Source organism: Elephantulus edwardii, unplaced genomic scaffold, assembly GCF_000299155.1.
Source record: "Elephantulus edwardii isolate Elephantulus edwardi_28Jun2011 unplaced genomic scaffold, EleEdw1.0 scaffold00044, whole genome shotgun sequence".
Taxonomy (NCBI): domain Eukaryota; kingdom Metazoa; phylum Chordata; class Mammalia; order Macroscelidea; family Macroscelididae; genus Elephantulus; species Elephantulus edwardii.
In genome coordinates this window covers 4,246,340-4,265,957 of record NW_006399794.1, presented here as the reverse complement: position 1 = coordinate 4,265,957, position 19,618 = coordinate 4,246,340, and the positions used below count along the sequence as shown (strand labels likewise).

Sequence of the window (19,618 nt, the reverse complement as noted above, 5' to 3'; positions counted from 1 at the left end):
ATTAATTACTGACTGACCTTAGTCCATTGGAAGCTTTTGTTTATAGCAATTTATAGGGCTCATTTGGTTTTTTTGAAATGCCATCTAATTACATAGTATCTGTAGATAGCAGGTGTTTTGATGAACTGAAAATGTTTATCTGACTGATGGGGAACTTTATGGGTCTCCTTGTTTATCATGTTGTTGTTTTGTTGTTGATTGCCTTCGAGAGCACGATTCATAGAGACTCTATGAACAAAAGGCCTGAAGCACCTCTACAACTATTGACTTTTATCACAGTTCATAGAGTTTCCGGAGGCTTGTTGATGGCACTCCTGCTTCCAAAATCTATCATGTAGATGATACTATATGGAAACCTTTACAAATAAAAATAATGGGATTTTCCCCCACCCGCCATTTGACTTGAATGTTATCCCTGTATATTGCATGAATGAGAGATTCCTCATATTTCCATCAGAGTAATATACTTGCTTCAATTCTTAAGCATAAGTGAACATGATATAAAAATACACTTATTACTTGTGAAGGATACATTTAAAGCTACTTTAAATGTGTTTTTATTTGTAAGACATTATTTATTAAGAAATCAGTTATACTGTTCTAGTCTGATGGTGAAAGTACTCTTAAGAATTTGCAAGTACCTTAGATGTTTTCCAAAGTTTATTGAGAGAATACTGTATAACCCGTTCTGCTGTTCCTTTAGTGCAATACAATAAAACTCTGAAATTAAAAAAAAATTGTACAGCATTCACTGATAATTGTTGTTTGTTGTGTGCTGTCGAGTTGGAACTGACTCATAGCTAGCCCTTCAGTGGGTTTTTAGCAGCAGTAAATCCCACAGAGAAGGATGGCTTCTGCAGGAGTGCAGCTGGTGGATTCGAGCTGCATGCCTTTGTGATTGCAGTGTGGCTTCTTACCAACCACTAGGTCCCTAGAGCCCTAGGCCCCTCACTGCTAATAGTCTGTATTTGATTACTTTAAATAATATTCTTCATTTTAGATTAATCAACTTTAAAAGGAGGGGATTGAGTCCCTTCAATCTCTTCTCCCCTCTAATGACAAGATTTTTGTACTACAAAGAAATGAGCAATGATGGGAAGAAGTGAACCCATCTTTTTCTTTTTTTAATAGTGAGAAAAACTTGTATTTAGAATTAGCCAGCTGGACTCAGTTTAGATGATCCCAATTTTGTTGGCAACATCCAAGGCATCCTAGTCAGGAGCAAGTTGAACATGCACCTTCTTTTCTCCATCAGGCCTAATCAAAGTGTTGACCTTAGCCACATCAATGTCATAGAGCTTCTTTACAGCTTGTTTAATCTGGTGCTTGTTGGCCTTGATATCCACAATGAACACAAGTGTGTTGTTATCGTCTATCTTCATGGCTGACTCAGCGGTCAGGGGAAACTTGATGATGGCATAGTAGTCAAGCTTGTTTCTCCTGGGGGCGCTCTTCTGGGGGTATTTGGGCTGCCTTAGGAGTTTCAGTGTCTTAGGCCACTGGAAGATGGGTGACGTGGGATCCTCTTTTTTTCAGCTGTGGATGCCCTTCAGGACTGCCTTCCTGGCCTTTAATGCCTTTGCTTTGGCTTCAGTTTTGGGAGGGGCAGGGGATTCCTTCTTTCCTTTCAGCGCCATCTTTGTAGAAAGCAAAACCATCTTCTTTAACTGATTCCTTTGGAAACTCAAGTTGAGCTTTCCCAGGACTGGCAGTTCCAATGCAGGGCTTCCTAACAGTTCATTACAGTTCCACTCCTCAGCTGAGAATTTGCCTTTCCATCCCAAATACACTGAATCAAAACCTACATTTAACAAAAATCTCCAGGAAATTCTTACGATTCTTATCTTTAGGTGAGTCTTTTTGTAGAAATCTTGTGAAAATGTAGATTCTGATTCAGTGTATCTGGGGTGCAAATGCAAATTCTCAGCAGAGGTTCAAATGGGAGAAGCTCAGAAGCCCTTTCCCAAAGGATTGTGCCTGGTAGAGAGCCAGGCTTGGAGGAGGAGGCCTGGATGCAGGATGCCAGTTAACTTCATGGCTGCAAAAACAATTCTTTCTTCAGGGTATTAGATGAGAGCAAAAGGACAGTTGACTTTTTCAAGATGTTTTTAAATGCAAAATACAAGGTATGCACATAATCTTGTTTTCTGATGGATTCTTTTAAAAAAATCTGGCATATTAATTATTCCACTTACAAGCACTGAAGATGGGAGCCAGAAGCAAAGTTTTTCTTTCTGGACAATGACTGAGAAGGGAATTCTAATGAATACTTTGGCACACACGTGTCATTTGCTGGCTGTTTTAGGACCCAACAGCCAGTAGGTCATAATTAAAGCCAATAATGGCAACTCCAGACAGTTACCCAAATATTTTCCTGATGTTGTCAATTCTCTGCATTAAATAATTTAACATCATTATCAGGGGAGTGTAGAACACAGGCAGAGAGGGAGAATTAAATGTTGATATGAATTCTGGAACATTTGCTGCAAGTTGCCCCAAAAGATACTGTTTATTGCATTCAAAGGAATTTTAGAATGTTTTCCTTACTAGATAATTTTAAAGTACCCTTTCTTTGCAGAAAATGCCTCTGAAGTTTATCTTTAAGCACTCAGAGCAGCATCACATTTTCTGTAGGAAAGAAATAGATCATGTGTTAGGGACTGACATCCCATGTTTTTGTAAATAAATGACCTTCTCCTCCTTCCACTGGACCACTCACTGGGAGCTGCTAATGCAGCAGATACTCTTGTGTAATTTACATAAGGCAAAACCGACTCACTTTTAAATTAGTGCCACTTCCCAAAAGAAAACCCACAGATGCGTCTGCTTACAAGATCTGTTTGTGATCTTGGAAACAAAGTCTTCAACTGTGTCTTTTTTTTTCCTTCGAAAAACAAAAAAGGAGTTTTGTTCTACATAAAATCTTTCAGTACCACCAGAGAGCCCCAATGTTGGAGTTTCCTTCTGGATAAAAACTAAGCAGCCCAATTTGAACTGTTTAATTCAGCTTTGAACCCTGCTGAGAATTTACATTTCTATCCCAGATAAGCTTCATCAGACTCTACTATTTTGGTGAACATGTTATTGTGTTTTAGGTGGAAGTTTACACAACAAACTCGTTTTCTAATCGGTGCTTCGCACACAAGTTGTTCTGAGACATTGATTACAATCCCCAACATGTGTCATGGTCTTCCGATTTATTATACTCTGTCTGCATTTCTCATTTCCACTCATACACTGTCCCTGCCCTTCCCTGGCTTCTCCTCTTTACTCTTAGGCACATTACCCTTTTGGTCCTGTGTTGTTGGTTGATCTAAGGAGCAGTGTTCCACACAGCTGTTATTGTTTCTTTTATAGGCCTGCCCGTTATTTGCTTAAAAGGTGGTCTCTGGAGTGGCTTCAGTTCCTCATTAGAAAGTGACTTAGGGCAATAGTAGTGGCTGTGGTAGGGCCTTACTCATGCACAGATCATCACCTGGGGATTTTGTTAAACTCAATATATCTCAGGTGGAAAGGGAACTTCTCAGCAGGGGGTCAAACTGGACTAGACTGGTTTGAGGCCCTCAGCTAAAGCATATCTGAGAGAGCCTAAAAGCACCATTTTGGTGTACTGCAATCCCAGAGGTGCACGGTTCAAATCCACCAGATGCTGTGCTGGAGAAGGAGGAACAATCTCCTCCTGTACCGGTCAGATCTGATTTGACAGTACACACACACACACACACACACAAAATAATAAAGTAAAAGAAAAAAAAAAGCAGCACTATTTTGAGATGAAATATACTGATCAGTCACTTAAAAGGCAAAACTAGATTTGCTCTGCAAAACAGTTCAGCAAGCTCGGGTTCCAAACTCAAGCGCTGTGTTGTAGCAATGGAAATTTTCCAGCCACGACTTGAAAGTTGGGAGCCAAACACAATACTAAGGCAACACAGACATTTGAGGCCAAACCAGACAGTGGCGTTGGCACTGCCTGCTGGGAGCCCAAAGCTACAGCAGCTGTGGTAGTCTTGAGGGTGATGTAGTCTTCAGGAGTCTCGAAGCTTCGAGGTGCTCCAGAAATCATTCCATTCCACAGCTGTTGAGCTGATTCCAACTCATGGCAACCTTCCATCAGGTTTGAGTCTGTAAATCTTTCTTTACAGGAGGAGGCTGCCCATCTTTCCTCCTCCCAGGGACTAGTGGATTCAAACCACTAACCTTTTTGGTTAGCAGTTGGACACATTTCACACTACCACAAAAGTTTCTTTTTTTTCTTTTTTTTTTTGGTTAACAAATAATCCTTTATTGAAATATTTTCATCTGTAGTTCCTTAGCTAGCTGGGCATTCCACAGCACCACTGTTGATGTCTTCTATGATATCATGAGGGTGACGGCCATCAACATTGCAGCCCACAGATTGGGCAGTTCCCAGGATCTCTTTAATAGTTCCAGAGAGTTCTCTGGCTAAAGACCGGTGTCGCATCTGCCGGGCAATGCCAACAATCTCATCAAAAGTGATATTTCCACTGTGCTTAATATTTTTCTGCTTCTTTCTGTCTCTGGGTGGTTCCTTTAGGGCTTTGATGATCAGGGCAGAGGCAGAAGGCACCACTTCAATCTGGGCCTGTCTGTTCTGAATCGTCAGTTTCACTGGAATCCTTAGTCCCTTCCAGTCACCGGTGGCCTTGGCAATGTCATCACCAACCTTTTTTGGAGACAGACCCAGGGGGCCGATCTTGGGGGCCAGAGCGGAGGTGGCACCGACTTCCCTACCGGTACACCTCAGGTACACGACTTTAATCTCGTTGGGGTCGAACTTGGGCGGCATGGCGGAGACGGCTGGTGTCGGATGAACCCGGATGCGGGACGACCGAAGAAAGTTGCACCGAGGCCTCCTCCAGCCGAAAGCCGAAAGCACCACAAAAGTTTCTTAGAGACTAGCTTTTTTCTTTTTATTTTCTTTTTTTTTTTGTTGTTGTTGTTGTTGTATACCACCGAATCGGATCTGTCTGGCATAGGAGGAGATTGCCCCTCCTTCTCCACTGGAACATCTGGTGGATTTGAACTGTGCATCTTCGGGATTGCAACACAGCTTCTTGCCACTAGGCCACCAGAGCTCCCCAAGACCCACTTTTTTGTCATTGTTTGCCATCCAGTCAGAACCAACCTATAGCTGACCCTCCAGCAGGTTTTCAGAGGCAGTAAATTGCACAGGAGATTAGCCATCCTTCTTCTGCAGAGCATCTGATGGATCTGAACCCCGTACTTTTGGAATTGCAGTGTAGCTTCTTACTGCTTTGGTTAAAAAAAATGCTCTGGGTTCAATGAGCCATCCTTACTGGACCCACCTGGGAAAACACTTTGCAGTCCAGAGGTGAGCAAATGACAGGAAAATATCTTCTAACAGAACAAGAAGGTAAGCAGCCTTAACCCAAGATCACCAGGAGGGTGATAAAATGTCCTCCCTTTCCCCCTTCACATCAACGCCCCTGTTCAGCATGAAGAAGCCAGAGAGTCTGCATCCAGTTCCCAAATCAATAAGACAGTTGGTTTAAATAGCATTGGAAAATGCTTATCATTCCCCTGTAGCATCTGGTCCCCACTGGATCCTTTTTATTTCCTTCACCTGCTCCCCCCACCAACCAATTTCTGCAGCGCTGCAACTGTATCCCTGCCCATCTTCACCCTTCTGCTCCCAACCCTCACCTCCTTGTACCCCCAATATGTTTTTCCCAATAAAATAAAAAAAATGCTTTTATATTAAATTCTTTGGCATTGCTGTTGTTGTTGATAGTTGCTTTTGTGTCAATTCCAGTTCATGGACCCCAGATGTGGAAATTCAAAGTCATTGTGATGTAGGAACTGACTCATAGCTGATCCTCCATTGGGTCAAATAGGAGATTGCCTGCTGCATAGAATTGTCAAGGCTCTGATCTTTCAAGTGAAGACTGTCAGGCCTCTTCTAAGATGTTTCTAGGTGGGTTTGAACTGTCAAACTTTCAATTAGTAGCTGAGAGTTTAACCATTTATATCACGAAGTGACTCCATTCTTGGCTATGTTTCCTCTTTATTATGGTGAAGTTTTTTTGAGAATCTTACCATTTTAAACAGGCAACACCTTGACATTGGCTAAGTGTCTCTGAGACTCCCAGCTACCACCTGTGTCTCCTACACAGAGTCATCCTGTGACAGTCAATTTTTGCCTTGTCTGCAGAAACTGGCAGGCGTCTGTGGTTTGGGGAAAGGAACTTTTTTTGTGTTTTCTTGTCAAAACCCAAAGAGTCCACCCGAAAGGTCTCTCTACTCTGCACATTTTAAGATGGCAGCATGCCCATTTCGAGGCCAGCTGGCTGATTCAGAGATGAGGAAACTATTCCATGACTCTGTTTTCATTGTAGTCCAAAGGGTAAAAAATGTAAAACTTTGCTGCCACCTGCTGTTGTTTTAGGAAGAAATTCTTGAAAGATTTTAGGACGGTTGTATTTGTGTTTATTTTAGTGAAGTGCTGTGAAGAATTTGGGGGATTTTGGAATATATGTTTATATAATCGAGTACCAGCTGGCCTGCCATTTCTTAGGATGGGTTGTGAAGCTGCGTGGGTGATTTTCCCTTTTCAGGCCAGTGAATCCTGTACCCCATCCCTTGATATGTGGCAAGAAGCTGCACTGCAATCAAAGGCACACAGTTCAAGGCCACCAGCTGCTCTGCTCTGCTGGGCAGCCTCCTTCTCTGTGATTAACTGCCTCTGAAAACCTGCTGGAGGGTCAGCTATAGGTCGGTTCAGACTCTATAATACACAACAAGCAAACCACAATGTTTAGGAAAGAAGATCCCTGATCCCAGACAACCTCCCAAGGGACTTATGGGAAGCTATGGCTAGCAACATTCCTAAGAAAAATGCAGCAGCCTTGAAGCTTCGGATGTCATTTCCTCATGACTGTCAATGATGTTATGAGAGTCATAAATAAAGGCAGATTTTCTAGGCCCAGACTGTTCACTGTTGGGTGTGTCCACCGATGGGGACTGTAAATAGTGGGCTTATGATAACTTATGGTCTCTGCAGAGATTTCACGTGTTTCTTTCTTAGGGAAGCTGAGGTATAGCACTAAACACAAAACTACAACTCTGAGAAAGAGAAGCCTCACACCAAGAAGCTCCCCAACACTAACCCAGGCCAACCCACTGTGATTCATTCCCTATGAAAATTCTCGAGCTAGAGTTAGGTGATGAGGGGGAGGAGTAAAATGTAGCTCCTTGAAGCAGAGATAAAGAATATGGGGAAGAGCTTAATAGTCATAAGTGTATAGGGACCTGATAAAGTCCTTAGTCATTTTATTGGAGGTGCCCAGAGGATAGAGACTTTGTTTAGTTATAGAAGTACTTGTTGCTGTGCCAGATCGAAAAATGGGGTTTTCCTTTTTGCAGTCTCTGGGAAGATCCAGTTGTATGCAAATGTATTCCCTTCCATTGTTGTCTTTTGAGAAATCTTTCAACTAAGATCTTTTTATTGGCAAAGTGGACTTAAGGCGTCTACTAAGTGTGTCTTCAAATACTTTCAAATGCTTATTTTCCTCCTTCGAATAGAAGACATAGGACTATTTAGAGAGTGTCTTAGTTATTTCGGACTACTTCACTAAGGAGCTCTGATGGTGCAGTGGTTCAAACATTCAGCTGCCAACCCAAAGGCCCTCAGTTCTAACTCACCAGCTCCTCTGTGGGAGACAGATCTGCTTCTGTGTGGATTTACAGCTTTGGAAGTTCTGCTCCGTTTTACAGGGACACTATGAATCAGAATCAACTCTGTGTTTGTTTATAAAAGAAATACCATGAGTGGGTGGCTTTGACAAACCGAAATTTCTTTTCTTGCAGATAAGGAGGCCAGAAGTCCAAATTCAGGGTGTGGGCTTAGGGAAGGTTTTCCCTCTGTCAGCGCTGCCAGAAGGTTCTTGTGGCTTGGCATCTCTTTCCCCTGTGTCTTTTGGGTAGCTTGTTTAATCTCTTACTTTTCAAAAGATACACTCTATTAATCCTGACTCATTAACATAATTAAGATAACTCATCCTGCAAAGAGACTGTAGTCATAAGCATAGAAATTAGCATCTACAACATATATTTTGGGGTGGACATAGTTCAAACCATAACAGATGGATAAGAACTGAAGTAGGAAAAAAAAAAAAAAGAACTGAAGTAGGAAATAACCCTTGATCTTTCTGCTATCAAAGAGAAAAGATGCTGAGTGGTACTGATGACTGCTGAAGGATTTTGAGAGCTCATCACTAAGTGCCAAGGAGCTCTGGTGGCTTAGCAGTAAGGAATTGGGCTGTCAACCCAAAGGTATGAGATTCAAATCCACCAGCTGCTTTGTGGGAGAAAGATGGGCTATCTCCTCTCATTTGATTTATTGCCTCTGAAATTCTGCTGGACGGTCAGAAGTGGGTCAGTCCTGATTTGATAGTACACAACAACAACATCACTCAGTGCCTGGGATAGCTGTCCTGTCATTTGTTGAATGAATGATTAAATGTGTCATCTACCTTTTTTATTGGTTTTAGATTTTATTTTAATAATTTTAATGAACGTTTACAGAGATTTTGGATTTCCATTCATTCATTGTTGCATTTTTCTCCCTGCCCAGCCCTCCCTCCTGTCCCGCCACCCCCAGTTCAAAAGTTAAAGAAAAATTCTTTCTTTGATATACAATCCGCCCCCCCCTCGCACCCCTCCCACTGCCCCAAGTACACTCCACTATGCAACCTTAATTGTGGACTCTTGTGATAACCATAATACCCTATCATACATCACTTTTATTTCGTCTACTTTTGTCCCCTGAAAGAGTGTGAGACCTGTAGAGGCACAGAATGTCAGAGGAAGGGTGTCAAAGTGACCTTTCAGAGTTAATTGTCTGCTATTGTAGGGCTCAGACTAGCCCTAAAGCAACAGATTCTATGCATCAATACAGAAACCAATTCTGAATAAGTGTCAAATGATACATGTATGGCTTACCAAATAAACTCAATTCTTAGAAAACAGAAACCCCAAAAAGGTTATGAAGTACATCATTCCTCTTTTCCATGTCTCATTCCCTAAATATTACCATTGTTAATTGCACAAGCTTGACTGTTTATACCTCACACGTTTTCTTGTTTATATCCTGTTGATTTCCCCTGCATTTTGTAAAGACTTTAGGAAAATTCCAGCCTGTCTCAGCTGTGTGGAGAAGAGTTCAGAGAGGAGGTTTGTATAACACTAAAGAAGGATCAGAGAGCTCTGGTGGCACAGTCTAAAAGGAGCTGTTCTTACTAATTCAAAGTTGGCACCTCTTTGGTGGTTCCAATCCACCAGGGACTCTGCAGGAGAAAGATGGACAGTCTCCTCCAGTGTAACATACAGCCTCTGAAAAACTACTGCACAGTCAGTTGACAGTCAGTTCAAATTTGATGACAGTGAGTTTGAGTTGTTTTGAGAAAGAAATATCCTTGGGTTCGGGGTGTGGCTGTGGGGGTGGGAGGCGAATGGGATGGTGGCGGTGGAAGGTGAGGTGGAGACCTTTGAGCAGAAATGAGCACTGGGAGGACTAGGCTGAAGTAGTGGTTTTGGCTTCCTTACCTTCTAGGAAATTACCTTGACAGTTTTTCAATCCTTGGAGATTCTGTTTTGTTTGTTTAAAGAAGGGAGGAACTTTTTGAAAGAATAACAAGCTGGTTGCTCTATTGGATCTTTGAGTACAGGACCTCCCACCCCCCACCCCCCAATGCCACCTTGTAAATTCCTTATTCTCTCTTTTTAAACTTTTAATTGTAGCTTGAGGGAAAGTTTACGGAGCAAATTAATTTTCCTTTCAACAAATTAAACACATTTTGTTCTCTGACATTGACCGCAATCTCCTCAAAACAACAGCCCTCTTTCCTGCTCTGTTCCTGGGATCCCTGTTTCTATTTGTCCTTTGTTTTCACTCCTTCCTGCTTTCTGAGTTTTGCTTTTATACAGATGTTGTCCTTTTAGTCTTTTATGATTGATTGCTCTGAGGAGTACATCCCTTCTTGGTGTTATTATTCATTTTACAGGCCAAGCTATTTTATGCCTGAAAGTTTATTTCTGGGGTGGGTTCAATTCCAGGTTTGAAGGGTGTCTAAGGTCCACAGTGTTGGGGGTTCCACCAATATCTAACAGACCAATAAGTCGGGGTTTTTAAAAATTATTTTTAATTTTGTTTTACATTTCCTGCCTTTGACTCGGTCTAGCACTTTCTATTGTCTAGATTAGAGCAGCTGGTAGTGGTAGCCAGGCACAATTTATTTATTCTGGTTTCAGAATACGGGAGTCTATAGTTTGCATAGTTAGTGTTTTCTACTTTTTCACTCCAAGGAGGGAGAAACAAGAAGTTGCATCTTACATGTCCTAATTCTTTCTCCTTTCCAGAAACCCAGTCCTGGCTGGAGCTAGAAGTCAGAATTAGAAGCTCCAAATTGCTTCTGTACTTTAGGATGGGGAAGAGAGCATAGGGATTGCAGAGACAATCAAAAGCGACCATAAGGTACAGGTCATGCGATTGGTAAACTCTTTTATATGACTATCAGAAATCTATCCTGAGAAGGGTTATATTGCAAGCATACTTATTTAAGTTCCTGGTCATGAGGTAGGAGTCCTGGCAGTATGGTGGTTAAGTACTTACTTGACTGCTGAACAGAAGGTTGGTGGTTTGAATCCATTTGTCATTTTGTGGGAGATCTGTTTTTGTAAATAATTCATCCACTGCTACAAAATTGATTTAGATTGATTGGTTTCTGAGGCTGTACTTTTTTTTTTAAACGTTATTTTATTATTTTTTTGTGTATGTACCGTCAAATCTGACTTGTACTGGAGTAAATTGTCCCTCCTTCTCCAGCAGAGCTTCTGGTGGATTCGAACCACACTTCTCTAGGATTGCAGTTGAGGCTGTAAATCTTTATGGGAGGAAACCTGCCTATCTTTCTCCTTTGGAGCACTTAATAGATTCAAACCACTGACCTTTCAGTTAGCAGTCTGACATTTAAGGCACTATGCCACCAGGGCTCAGGCTTGGTAGTTCTCTGGGACGGTTCTATTACTTTGTCCTAGAGGGTCACCATGAGTCAGCTATACCTTTTTGGATTTTAGTCGCTAGCTACAGCACAATGCATCTCAACTCACCTATCCATGGAGGCTGTGTGTTGCCATGTTGCTGAAGAGGTTCCAGTGAAACTTTTAGACTAAGACAGCCTAGAAAGAAAGGCCTCAGGATCTGAGAATCAGCCAATGAAAACCCAATGGATTAGACAAGTTGGAACTGCAGTTGATCATGGGGACGGCGCTGGCCTGGGTGACCTTTCTCTCTGTTGTGTGAATTATGAAGTAATTGGATAATAGGTAAACACAACAACTAGTCACTAGCTGAAAGGAACAACCATATTTCTATAAACCTGCCTTCTGAGGCACACACGTACTCCTGCTAGATGGCATCATGGCATTTTTGTTTCTTGAGTGTTTTAGATACCAATTCTTGCCCTTCTGTTGTGCTTGGTAACTAAGATGCTGTCAAGAAAATACAGCACAGCTTCCATGAGCTTATAAAGAATATTTCAAAATATTGCATTAGCCTTTTGTCCCTTCAATCTGTTTTCTTTCTAGAACAAATGTAATCTTAGTCGCTACAGATTCTGTTTAAAACAGCTCTTCTGGTGAGTCACCTAAAGTTAAGCTGCAGATATGGTATTGTTTTAACCATGTCAAGCAAGGAATGTTAGCCAAGTTCTAGTGAACACTCACTGGGGGAAGCTGGTAAAGCAGACCCAAAAATGGCCAGAGGGAAAAAAATGCCTCCCAGGAGCAGGTCAGCATGCTAAGTCTCCAAACAGCCCTGTGATGGCTTGGAAAGTGTGGTAGGGCTTGCTTCTGCAGGCTCAGTTACTCCTCAGAGCCCAAGACACGTGAAACATCCACACCCTCTTCACAAAGTGGATAGAAACTTCAAGAACTCTCCAGGAGGCCATGCAGAAGGGCCAAAGGACCCTGCAGATGCTCTGAGGAAGAAATTAAAGTCTTAAACAGAACATCTTGCCATGACTTGAAAGGTCATTATCTCGTTCACACTTACATCAGACTCTAAATATTGTCAGAAAACGGATATGTTTGCCAGGACCATGAACCGTAAAATAGCTCAAAATAGACCACAGAAATCTTCAAGGCCAGTGCAGCTGAGGCGGGCCACAATGTTCAAACCTGAGGCTGTCTTATGAGAGACCTCTACAGGGAGGAGAAGGAGAAGCTGCTTATAGAAAAATTGATACTCCTTGACTCTCCATAATTGCAAATACCTCTCAAGCCACGGGGATGTATGCAAGCTTGTCTGTCCTTCTTTCACCAACTGGAAGAGGGAAGAACTGCGTTGTAAATGAGGTCCTCCGTCAGACACCAGCTGTACTCTGACCCCTGAATATACTGCCCTTCCTCCCTGGGATGCAGCAGGCTGTCTCTTTAACACCAAGAAGCAGCTATCAGCATTGCCCTGCCGCTGGCCCCACCCTGTGCTGGCTACAGCCAGGTCACCTCCTGCCAGGCAGCTGCTGGGTGAAAGTCCAGAGCTGCTCTCCCGAATAAACAAGTCAAACAAAGGCAGTTCCCAGCACTGGAAGCGGCTGTACTCCAGAAAACGATTTGCAAATTTGTCATTTGGAAGTCGGAAGACATTTCCTAGGAGGAGCAATGTTATGCATGTGGCAAGGTTCCCAGGTTAGCCCAGAACAGCTTGGGAAGAATGCTCGAGAGCTCCTCTGATAGAGTGGGTAGGATGCGTGCACATTCTTCCCTTCTTTACAGGCATTTGCTGATGTAGACATGGTACCAGCACTCTGCAGGATTTAGAGCTACCTCAGCATTGTAGGGTGAGCAGATTCAACAGCTCATGGTCCTTCAGATTTAGGAAACACCTATTCCCTTTTCTCACCAGCTTTAGGCTGAGGGTGAAGGGATGGTGGTGCAGGCCTTTTTAAGCAGGATTCTTCCAAATAATCTGGGGTATCATCAGACAGGCTTGGATGAGAATCCTGGCCTCACTACTGACCCAGAAACTCTCGAAGCTTCAATTTTGCCTTTACAGAATTGAAATAATGTATACTTAAGACAGTCTTGGGATTACCTTCCCCAAATCTGTTCTTCATTTCATAGTAACCACTATGATTTTTAAAAAAAACTTATTTTCTATTGGTTTGCATACACTGGGTTTTTAAAAATATACTCTGAATTTTAGAATGTTTTTCTAACCACTATCACTTTTGTTAAGAGTGTCTGTATCTCTGTAGGAGCTCTGGTGGCATAGTCCAGAGGAAATTGTGCTACCTCAAAGGTGGAGCATTTGTGAACCCCCAGGAAAAAGATGGGCAATCTCCTCCTTTGTGATTTTCGGAACGTTTGCTAGAGGGCCGGCTATGAATCACCTCCAACAGCAATGAGCTTGATTCCTCCCAGGACCACTCTATTCCGAAAGAGAGGCATGCTGTCAGGAGGGGCCAGCCTTCGGAAAAGGACATCCGGCTGGGAAAGATGGGGAGTCAGAGAAAGCGAGGAAGACATTCATACAGTGACTACCACGGTGGGCTTGAGCACATCAGAGATCGTCATGGTGCAAGATAGGGCAGGATTAGATCTGTTGTTCATAGGATTGCTATGAGGGGTAGTGGACTTGTGACATCTGACAGGAACAAGAACTCTTAGAGGTTCAGGCCTAGTCCAACTCTGTTTCTAAGCCAACACTGTAGACCCAGTGGTGAGTACTAAGCTATCCAATGAGCTTGCAGAAGCTTTCTGGTTACTTACAGAAAAAAAAAAACAAACCCAAAACAAAAAACCCCCCTCTCTCTTATTAAATAAGAATGGGGACATTTGTTAATTGTAGTCATTGAGAAGGAGATCAGAGACCATAATGGGGATCAATAATGGAGTTCCTCACTATGGATGGAAAATTCTCAAAAAATCTCAATGCTGTGGAGTCAGAACCGACTCAAAGCCGGCCATCCATTGGGTTTCTAAAGCTGTAAATTGCTTGGAAAGAGACTGTCCGTTTTTCTGTCTCAGAGCTACTGGTGGGTTTGAACTGCCAGAGGGATACTACCTTTGGATTAGCAGTACAGCTCCCTACCCAGTAGGCCACCAGACAGGTAGATTTAAAGAACACCTAACAAACTAAAAAATCAACCAAAACCAGAAAAAATTCCCTGATAAAGTTGTTGATCTGTCCAACTTATTTATGGTGAGCCTATTTCTGAACCAACCTATCCTGGCTGTAATGAAATAACTGTTATTATATCAAGTATGATCCAATAATGACTTTAATTGTTTGTGGTATTTTATCTTGAATTTTCTATATTGTGTGATGGAAGATATCCTGTTATATACTATCTTAGTATTTAACCAGAACATTAAATGCGATAAAATACAGTGTTTAGAACAAAGCCTGATTTGCCAGGGCGTTAATAGTGTAGATCAGTTTCTTAGGCCTTGGTTGAGGGTTGGGAAGACTAAGATAATGGCTGAGTAGACGACTTCTGATGTTCGTCTAGATACAAAGGTGCACCTAATCCAGGCCATGGTCTTCTCAATTACTTGTTATGCTTCAGAGAGTTGAACAATGACTAAAGATGACAGAAGAATTGATGCCTTTGAGCTGTGGTGCTGAAGAAGATGTCTTGAACTGCCAAGAAAACAAATAGGTCTGTCTTGGAGAGGGTAAAACCAAGTCTCTCCTTGGAGGCTAGGATTCTGAAGCTCCTCCTCACTTACTTTGGGCACGTGGTCAGGAGAGATCAGTCCTTGGAGAAGGATATCATGCATAAATGTCGATAGTTGCAGAGGATCTTCAGGCCTTTTGTTCATAGGATTACTATGAGTTATATTTGGCTTGAAGGCAATCAACAACAACAGACCCCCTAGACCTTAGCCTGACTTGGGAACTTTAGGTGTCGTCCCTGGGCTGAGAGGTAGTCTAGATGTGCTGGTTCTAGTTTTAGAGGTAAAGCTTATTTGTCCCATTTTAGCAAAGTGCTATTGAGAGTATGCTGGAGCGCAGGATGGAAAGCATATAAGACAATCCTTCACAAAAATGGGTCAAGAGGCCATGTTCCAGTAGTAAAACAGATACTTAGAAGTAAAAATAGAACTCCAGTATGATCTGACCAGAACAGGGTTCAACTGCCATCCTCTTATCTGACCAGTGGACTTTATGACTATGGTCAAGAATTGCCTTGGGCTTTATTTTTAATCAGTCACATCCCATTAATGCCTCATGATGAATTCATGGTCAATTAAAAACTCTGTTGATTTTTACTTGAACTACTTCCAAGTCAGGAATCCCCATAAACTTGTGCTGTTGATTTTTTTTTTAAGAAATACAGGACTTTACCATTATTCTTGCAGAATTTCATGCTGTTCAGACTGGTTTTGTATTTTGTCTCTTATTAATCACCCTAGTGTATGCCTTATTCATTCAAGACTTACATTAAAATGTTGGCTAGGAGGAAGTACAAGAGGGGTTCTGTATGGAGGCTTTCCCATCCTGGACACCCAGTTATGAATCAGCTTTCTGTATTCATGACTGCTTAGTGATCTGCAAAGTCATCTGACAATGCTTTCACACCACTCACACTCCACACCTTTCCCATCACAGTGTCATAAAAACTTTGTTCAATGCTCTCCTGAAATGGAATTATACTGGACATTTTGGTTCCTAGTAATCTGGTACTGGCACAATACCTCTCAATAAATGTTTACTGAATTAAATTAAAACTTCTCTGATTCAGCAGCATAATGACCATACATAAAAATGGAAATGAGGCATGATTAATTGATGAGTCACATGCGTATGTAGAACATTCTTTTGTTTGGTCAAAATGTAAAAAGACACACATTACAGAAAAAGAAAATGTAGGCTACAACTGACAGTACTCATTATGTCAATTACTATCATTAACAATGCCCATAATTTTTCTTTTATAAAAGACAATCATTTGTACCTAAGGTTTTCATATATTCTGTTTTGGCCACTTCTCTGTGACAGTTTAGAATGCATTCCCTTCTAAGTGCTCATAAATTTTATATTTCAATTTTTTAGGTTCTAACATGCCTAAAACATACCTTTACGTTATGAAGCACATCCATTTCTCTGAGAGCACGCGGATCACCATGCCACATGGGTCAGCACAGTGACGAATCAGAAGATCAATTAGGGAAACTACTGGTCCTTTAGCGGCTTAGCATTTAGAAGGGGTCCCAAAACAAGCATAAGTTTCCAAGGGTGAGGGCTGCTGCTCAGGAGGGTGCCATGTGTTCTGGGGCCTTAGTTAAATGCAGAGTGGGATTACTCTGGAAGAGAGCATGAAAGGAGTTGGAGGTATCCATGGAGCAGCAACCAAGAGATGTTTGGGCAGCTAAGGCTCCCATTACAGCTCAAATCTTTCTGCTGTCCTTTGAGTGAAGTGGGACAATTTAAAACTGATTGACTCTCTGATTGCTTTTTCCCTAGAAGAGGCACTTTTTCTGGATGAAAACCCCAAGACCCTTCCCTATAACTATAGTCATTAAGAAAGTTCAGGATTTTGATCACAGAAACCCTGGCAGAGGAAATAATAAGATAAAAAAGCCAAGAAAGGAGAAAACAGCTATGGCAGAAAGATTCTTAAGGTGGTCATCATTATTTTTTCACTCCACTATACTTACTCTTTTTGAATATGGTCAGGACCTGCAACTTGCTTCTAATCAATAGACTATCACATAGAAGATGATTATGTTGCAAAGGATTGTAGTATTTTTTTGCTGTTGTTTTTGGATTGTAGTACAATGGGTTTGTTTTTTTTTTAAATTTTATTACTTTTTTGTGTGTGTACCGTCAAATCAGATCAGACTGGTACTGCCCCCCCTTCTCCAGCAGAGCTGGAGGATTCAAACCATGTACCTCTGGGATTGCAGTGCAGCTTCTTGCCACTAGGTCACCGGAGTTCCCTATGTAGTACATTTTTTACTGTAGTCTCTTGCTCCTTTGTTGGTTTTGAGAAGGCAGATGGTTATGTTGGGGAAAGAATTGAAAGTCTCTGGCTGACAGATACTTTCATGGATTGAACTATGTACCCCTAAAATGCATGTCCATAATGATATAATGTGGAAGCTATATAATGATTCCCAATGAACTGATAAACCAAATAGTTGTAAGAAGATTAAGGGTGAATGCAACACCCTTATTCCCATCAGAGTCTCAATCTGTTCTGAAGGGAGTTGCCCTTTGGTGTGGCCTTTTAATAATACCTTTTTTTTTTTATAATACCTTTTATCTTACCAGATGTGAAAGTGGAGGAAAACAAGCCTAGAGGTGGGGTCTCACTATCATCAAGAAAGAATTGCCAGGAGTGGAGTGTACTTGCTTTTTAAAAAAGTGTCTGTGTGTGTTTAACCAGGGAACCTGTTTGAGGAAGCTAGGGAAGGCTAACACACAGATCTCTAAGTAACATTGGCTGTATAGATACTGAAGGAAATAAGGACGTTACAACCCACAGAGAGAGAGTGGCCTTTCTCCCTAGGGCTGGCCCCTGAATTTGAACATATAATTTTCTTAAGAAAGAGAGAATAAATTTCTGTTCATTAAAGCCATTCTTTTGTGATATCTTTATTATAGTAGCACTAGGTACCTTACACAGGGACCAAGAAACTAAGATCCTAATCATAGATTAATTTAGACAGTTCTTTCTTTCATCTGTTGCAATGCAGTGGTCATTATCTATCCACTGGGGGTGGAAGAAGGGAGGGCAAGGGGATAAAATGTGCAAGAATGAATGAATGAAAATCTAACTTCTTTGTAAATGTTCATTAAACTCACAATTAAAAGAAAATTTTATTTAAAAAAAGAAACAAAAATCTTTAGTCCTATAGGCACACAGAACTAAATTCTGTCAGCTGAGTTCCATGTGGATTTGAAAGCTGATTTTTCCCCAGGCTCATCTCAGATGAGACCACAACCCTGGCTGACACTTTGATGACAGACTTAAGAGACCATGCTTGGAAAGGTAGAGGGACAGCAAAGGAAAGGAAGATACTCCACTAGGTGGATGGACACTGTGACTGCAGCAATGGGCTTGATTATGAGGATGGCCCAATACAGGACAAGGTATACATCTGTTATTCATTGTATTACGATGAGCCATGCTCAACTTGATGGTAATTAATAACAACAAGTGAAAGGTGCAACCGATCTGGATTCAAACCCAAAGACACTGTGAGATAATAAATGTGTGTTGTTTTAAGCAGTTAGATATGAAGCAAATCTATGTGACAATAAATAACTAATAAATCACTATTTAGTTTCTTGTGCTTCTAAAAGAGCTACAGGAGAGGAAAAGGTCGGAGGTAAAAGAGACTGTAAAGGAGCTTGAGCAGATGAATGAAGAGAATAGTGGCCAAAGAATGGAATTCTCCCTGCCCCTGCCTTTTAAAAAACATTATATTGGTTTACATACAAAAGTCATATACATTGCTTTGTTAATATACGTTGTATTTCATGCATTCCTCCATTCACACTGTGTTTCACATTATCATTCCCATACATTGTGTTTTAGAAAATTAATCACCATTGATCCATTGTTTTCAGTATTCCTCAGGTTATATTTCTAGCAGTGGAATAGCTGGATTGAATGGAATTTTTATGTTCGGGTTTTTGAGGAAATGTCAAACTGCCTTCCAGAGTAATTGTATAATTTTACAATCCCACTAAGAATGTGTGAGACTTCCAATCTCCACATATCTTCTATAATATTTATTGTTTGGTGTCCTTATTAAACTCCTTCTGGGGTGAGATAGTATCTCATTGTGGATTGGATTTGCATCTCTCTTATTGCCAGTGATTTTGAGTATCTCTTCGTATGTCTGTTGGCCGTCTGAAGGTCTTTCTTTGTAAAAAGTCTATTGCCCATTTTATAATTGGATCATCAGCTTTTTGTCTTGTGGAGGTCCTGTAGGATTCAGTAAACTTTTGTTATGAGACCCTCGTCTGAGGTGGCATTGCTAAATGAGTTCCCCCCAATTAGAAAGTTTTCTTTTCATCCTATTGGGAAAAGTTTTTGATGCACATGGGGATTTATACTTTAAGGGGTCCCATTTATTGATGTCATCCTTTCCTGGTTATGAGAATGGACTTTTGTGTGAAGTTCTACTGTGTTCATTTGTTTATTTATTAAAGGATTTTAAATTGGAAATGTGGAGAAATCATCAAGATATATGTATAAGTCAGATGTCAATGATATGTTTTAAACTTTTCTAGATATTTTGCAGAGAAGAATTTACTTTAAATGCTTTTCAAGTCATCAGAAGAGCTAGAATAGTGGGAGCTCTGAGATTGCTGCCAGACTAATGTGTTCAAGAGCACACTGCTGGAGCTGTGATTGATCTTGGGACCAGGAGGTTGATACCTCAAAGGTATCAGGTTGATTCTGCCATGATCATCGACTTGCCTTTCAACTCCCAGGAACCTGGTGACCAGTTATTGAAAAGTTGAGATAAGCTACCCATTTTGCTTTCTATACCCAGGTACTCATCATGTCTTTTGTGGCTAGGACAAAAGAATGGTAAGAAGATGTCTTCCAAT

At 41.3% G+C, this 19,618-nt stretch overlaps 1 protein-coding gene across 1 annotated transcript; it reads right to left on the bottom strand.

Moving 5' to 3' along the window:
* Nucleotides 1-4,268: 4,268 nt before the first annotated feature.
* Nucleotides 4,269-4,888, bottom strand: LOC102848104 (60S ribosomal protein L12-like). Its single transcript, XM_006885418.1, has one exon. It carries the CDS (start codon nt 4,808-4,810, stop codon nt 4,313-4,315), a length of 498 nt encoding a protein of 165 aa, XP_006885480.1. The 5' UTR covers nt 4,811-4,888; the 3' UTR covers nt 4,269-4,312.
* Nucleotides 4,889-19,618: the final 14,730 nt, after the last annotated feature.

Coding starts and splice junctions, on each gene's coding strand:
- LOC102848104 (XM_006885418.1), bottom strand. CDS start 4,810: ATGCCGCCCAAGTTCGACCCCAACGAGATTAAAGTCGTGTACCTGAGG.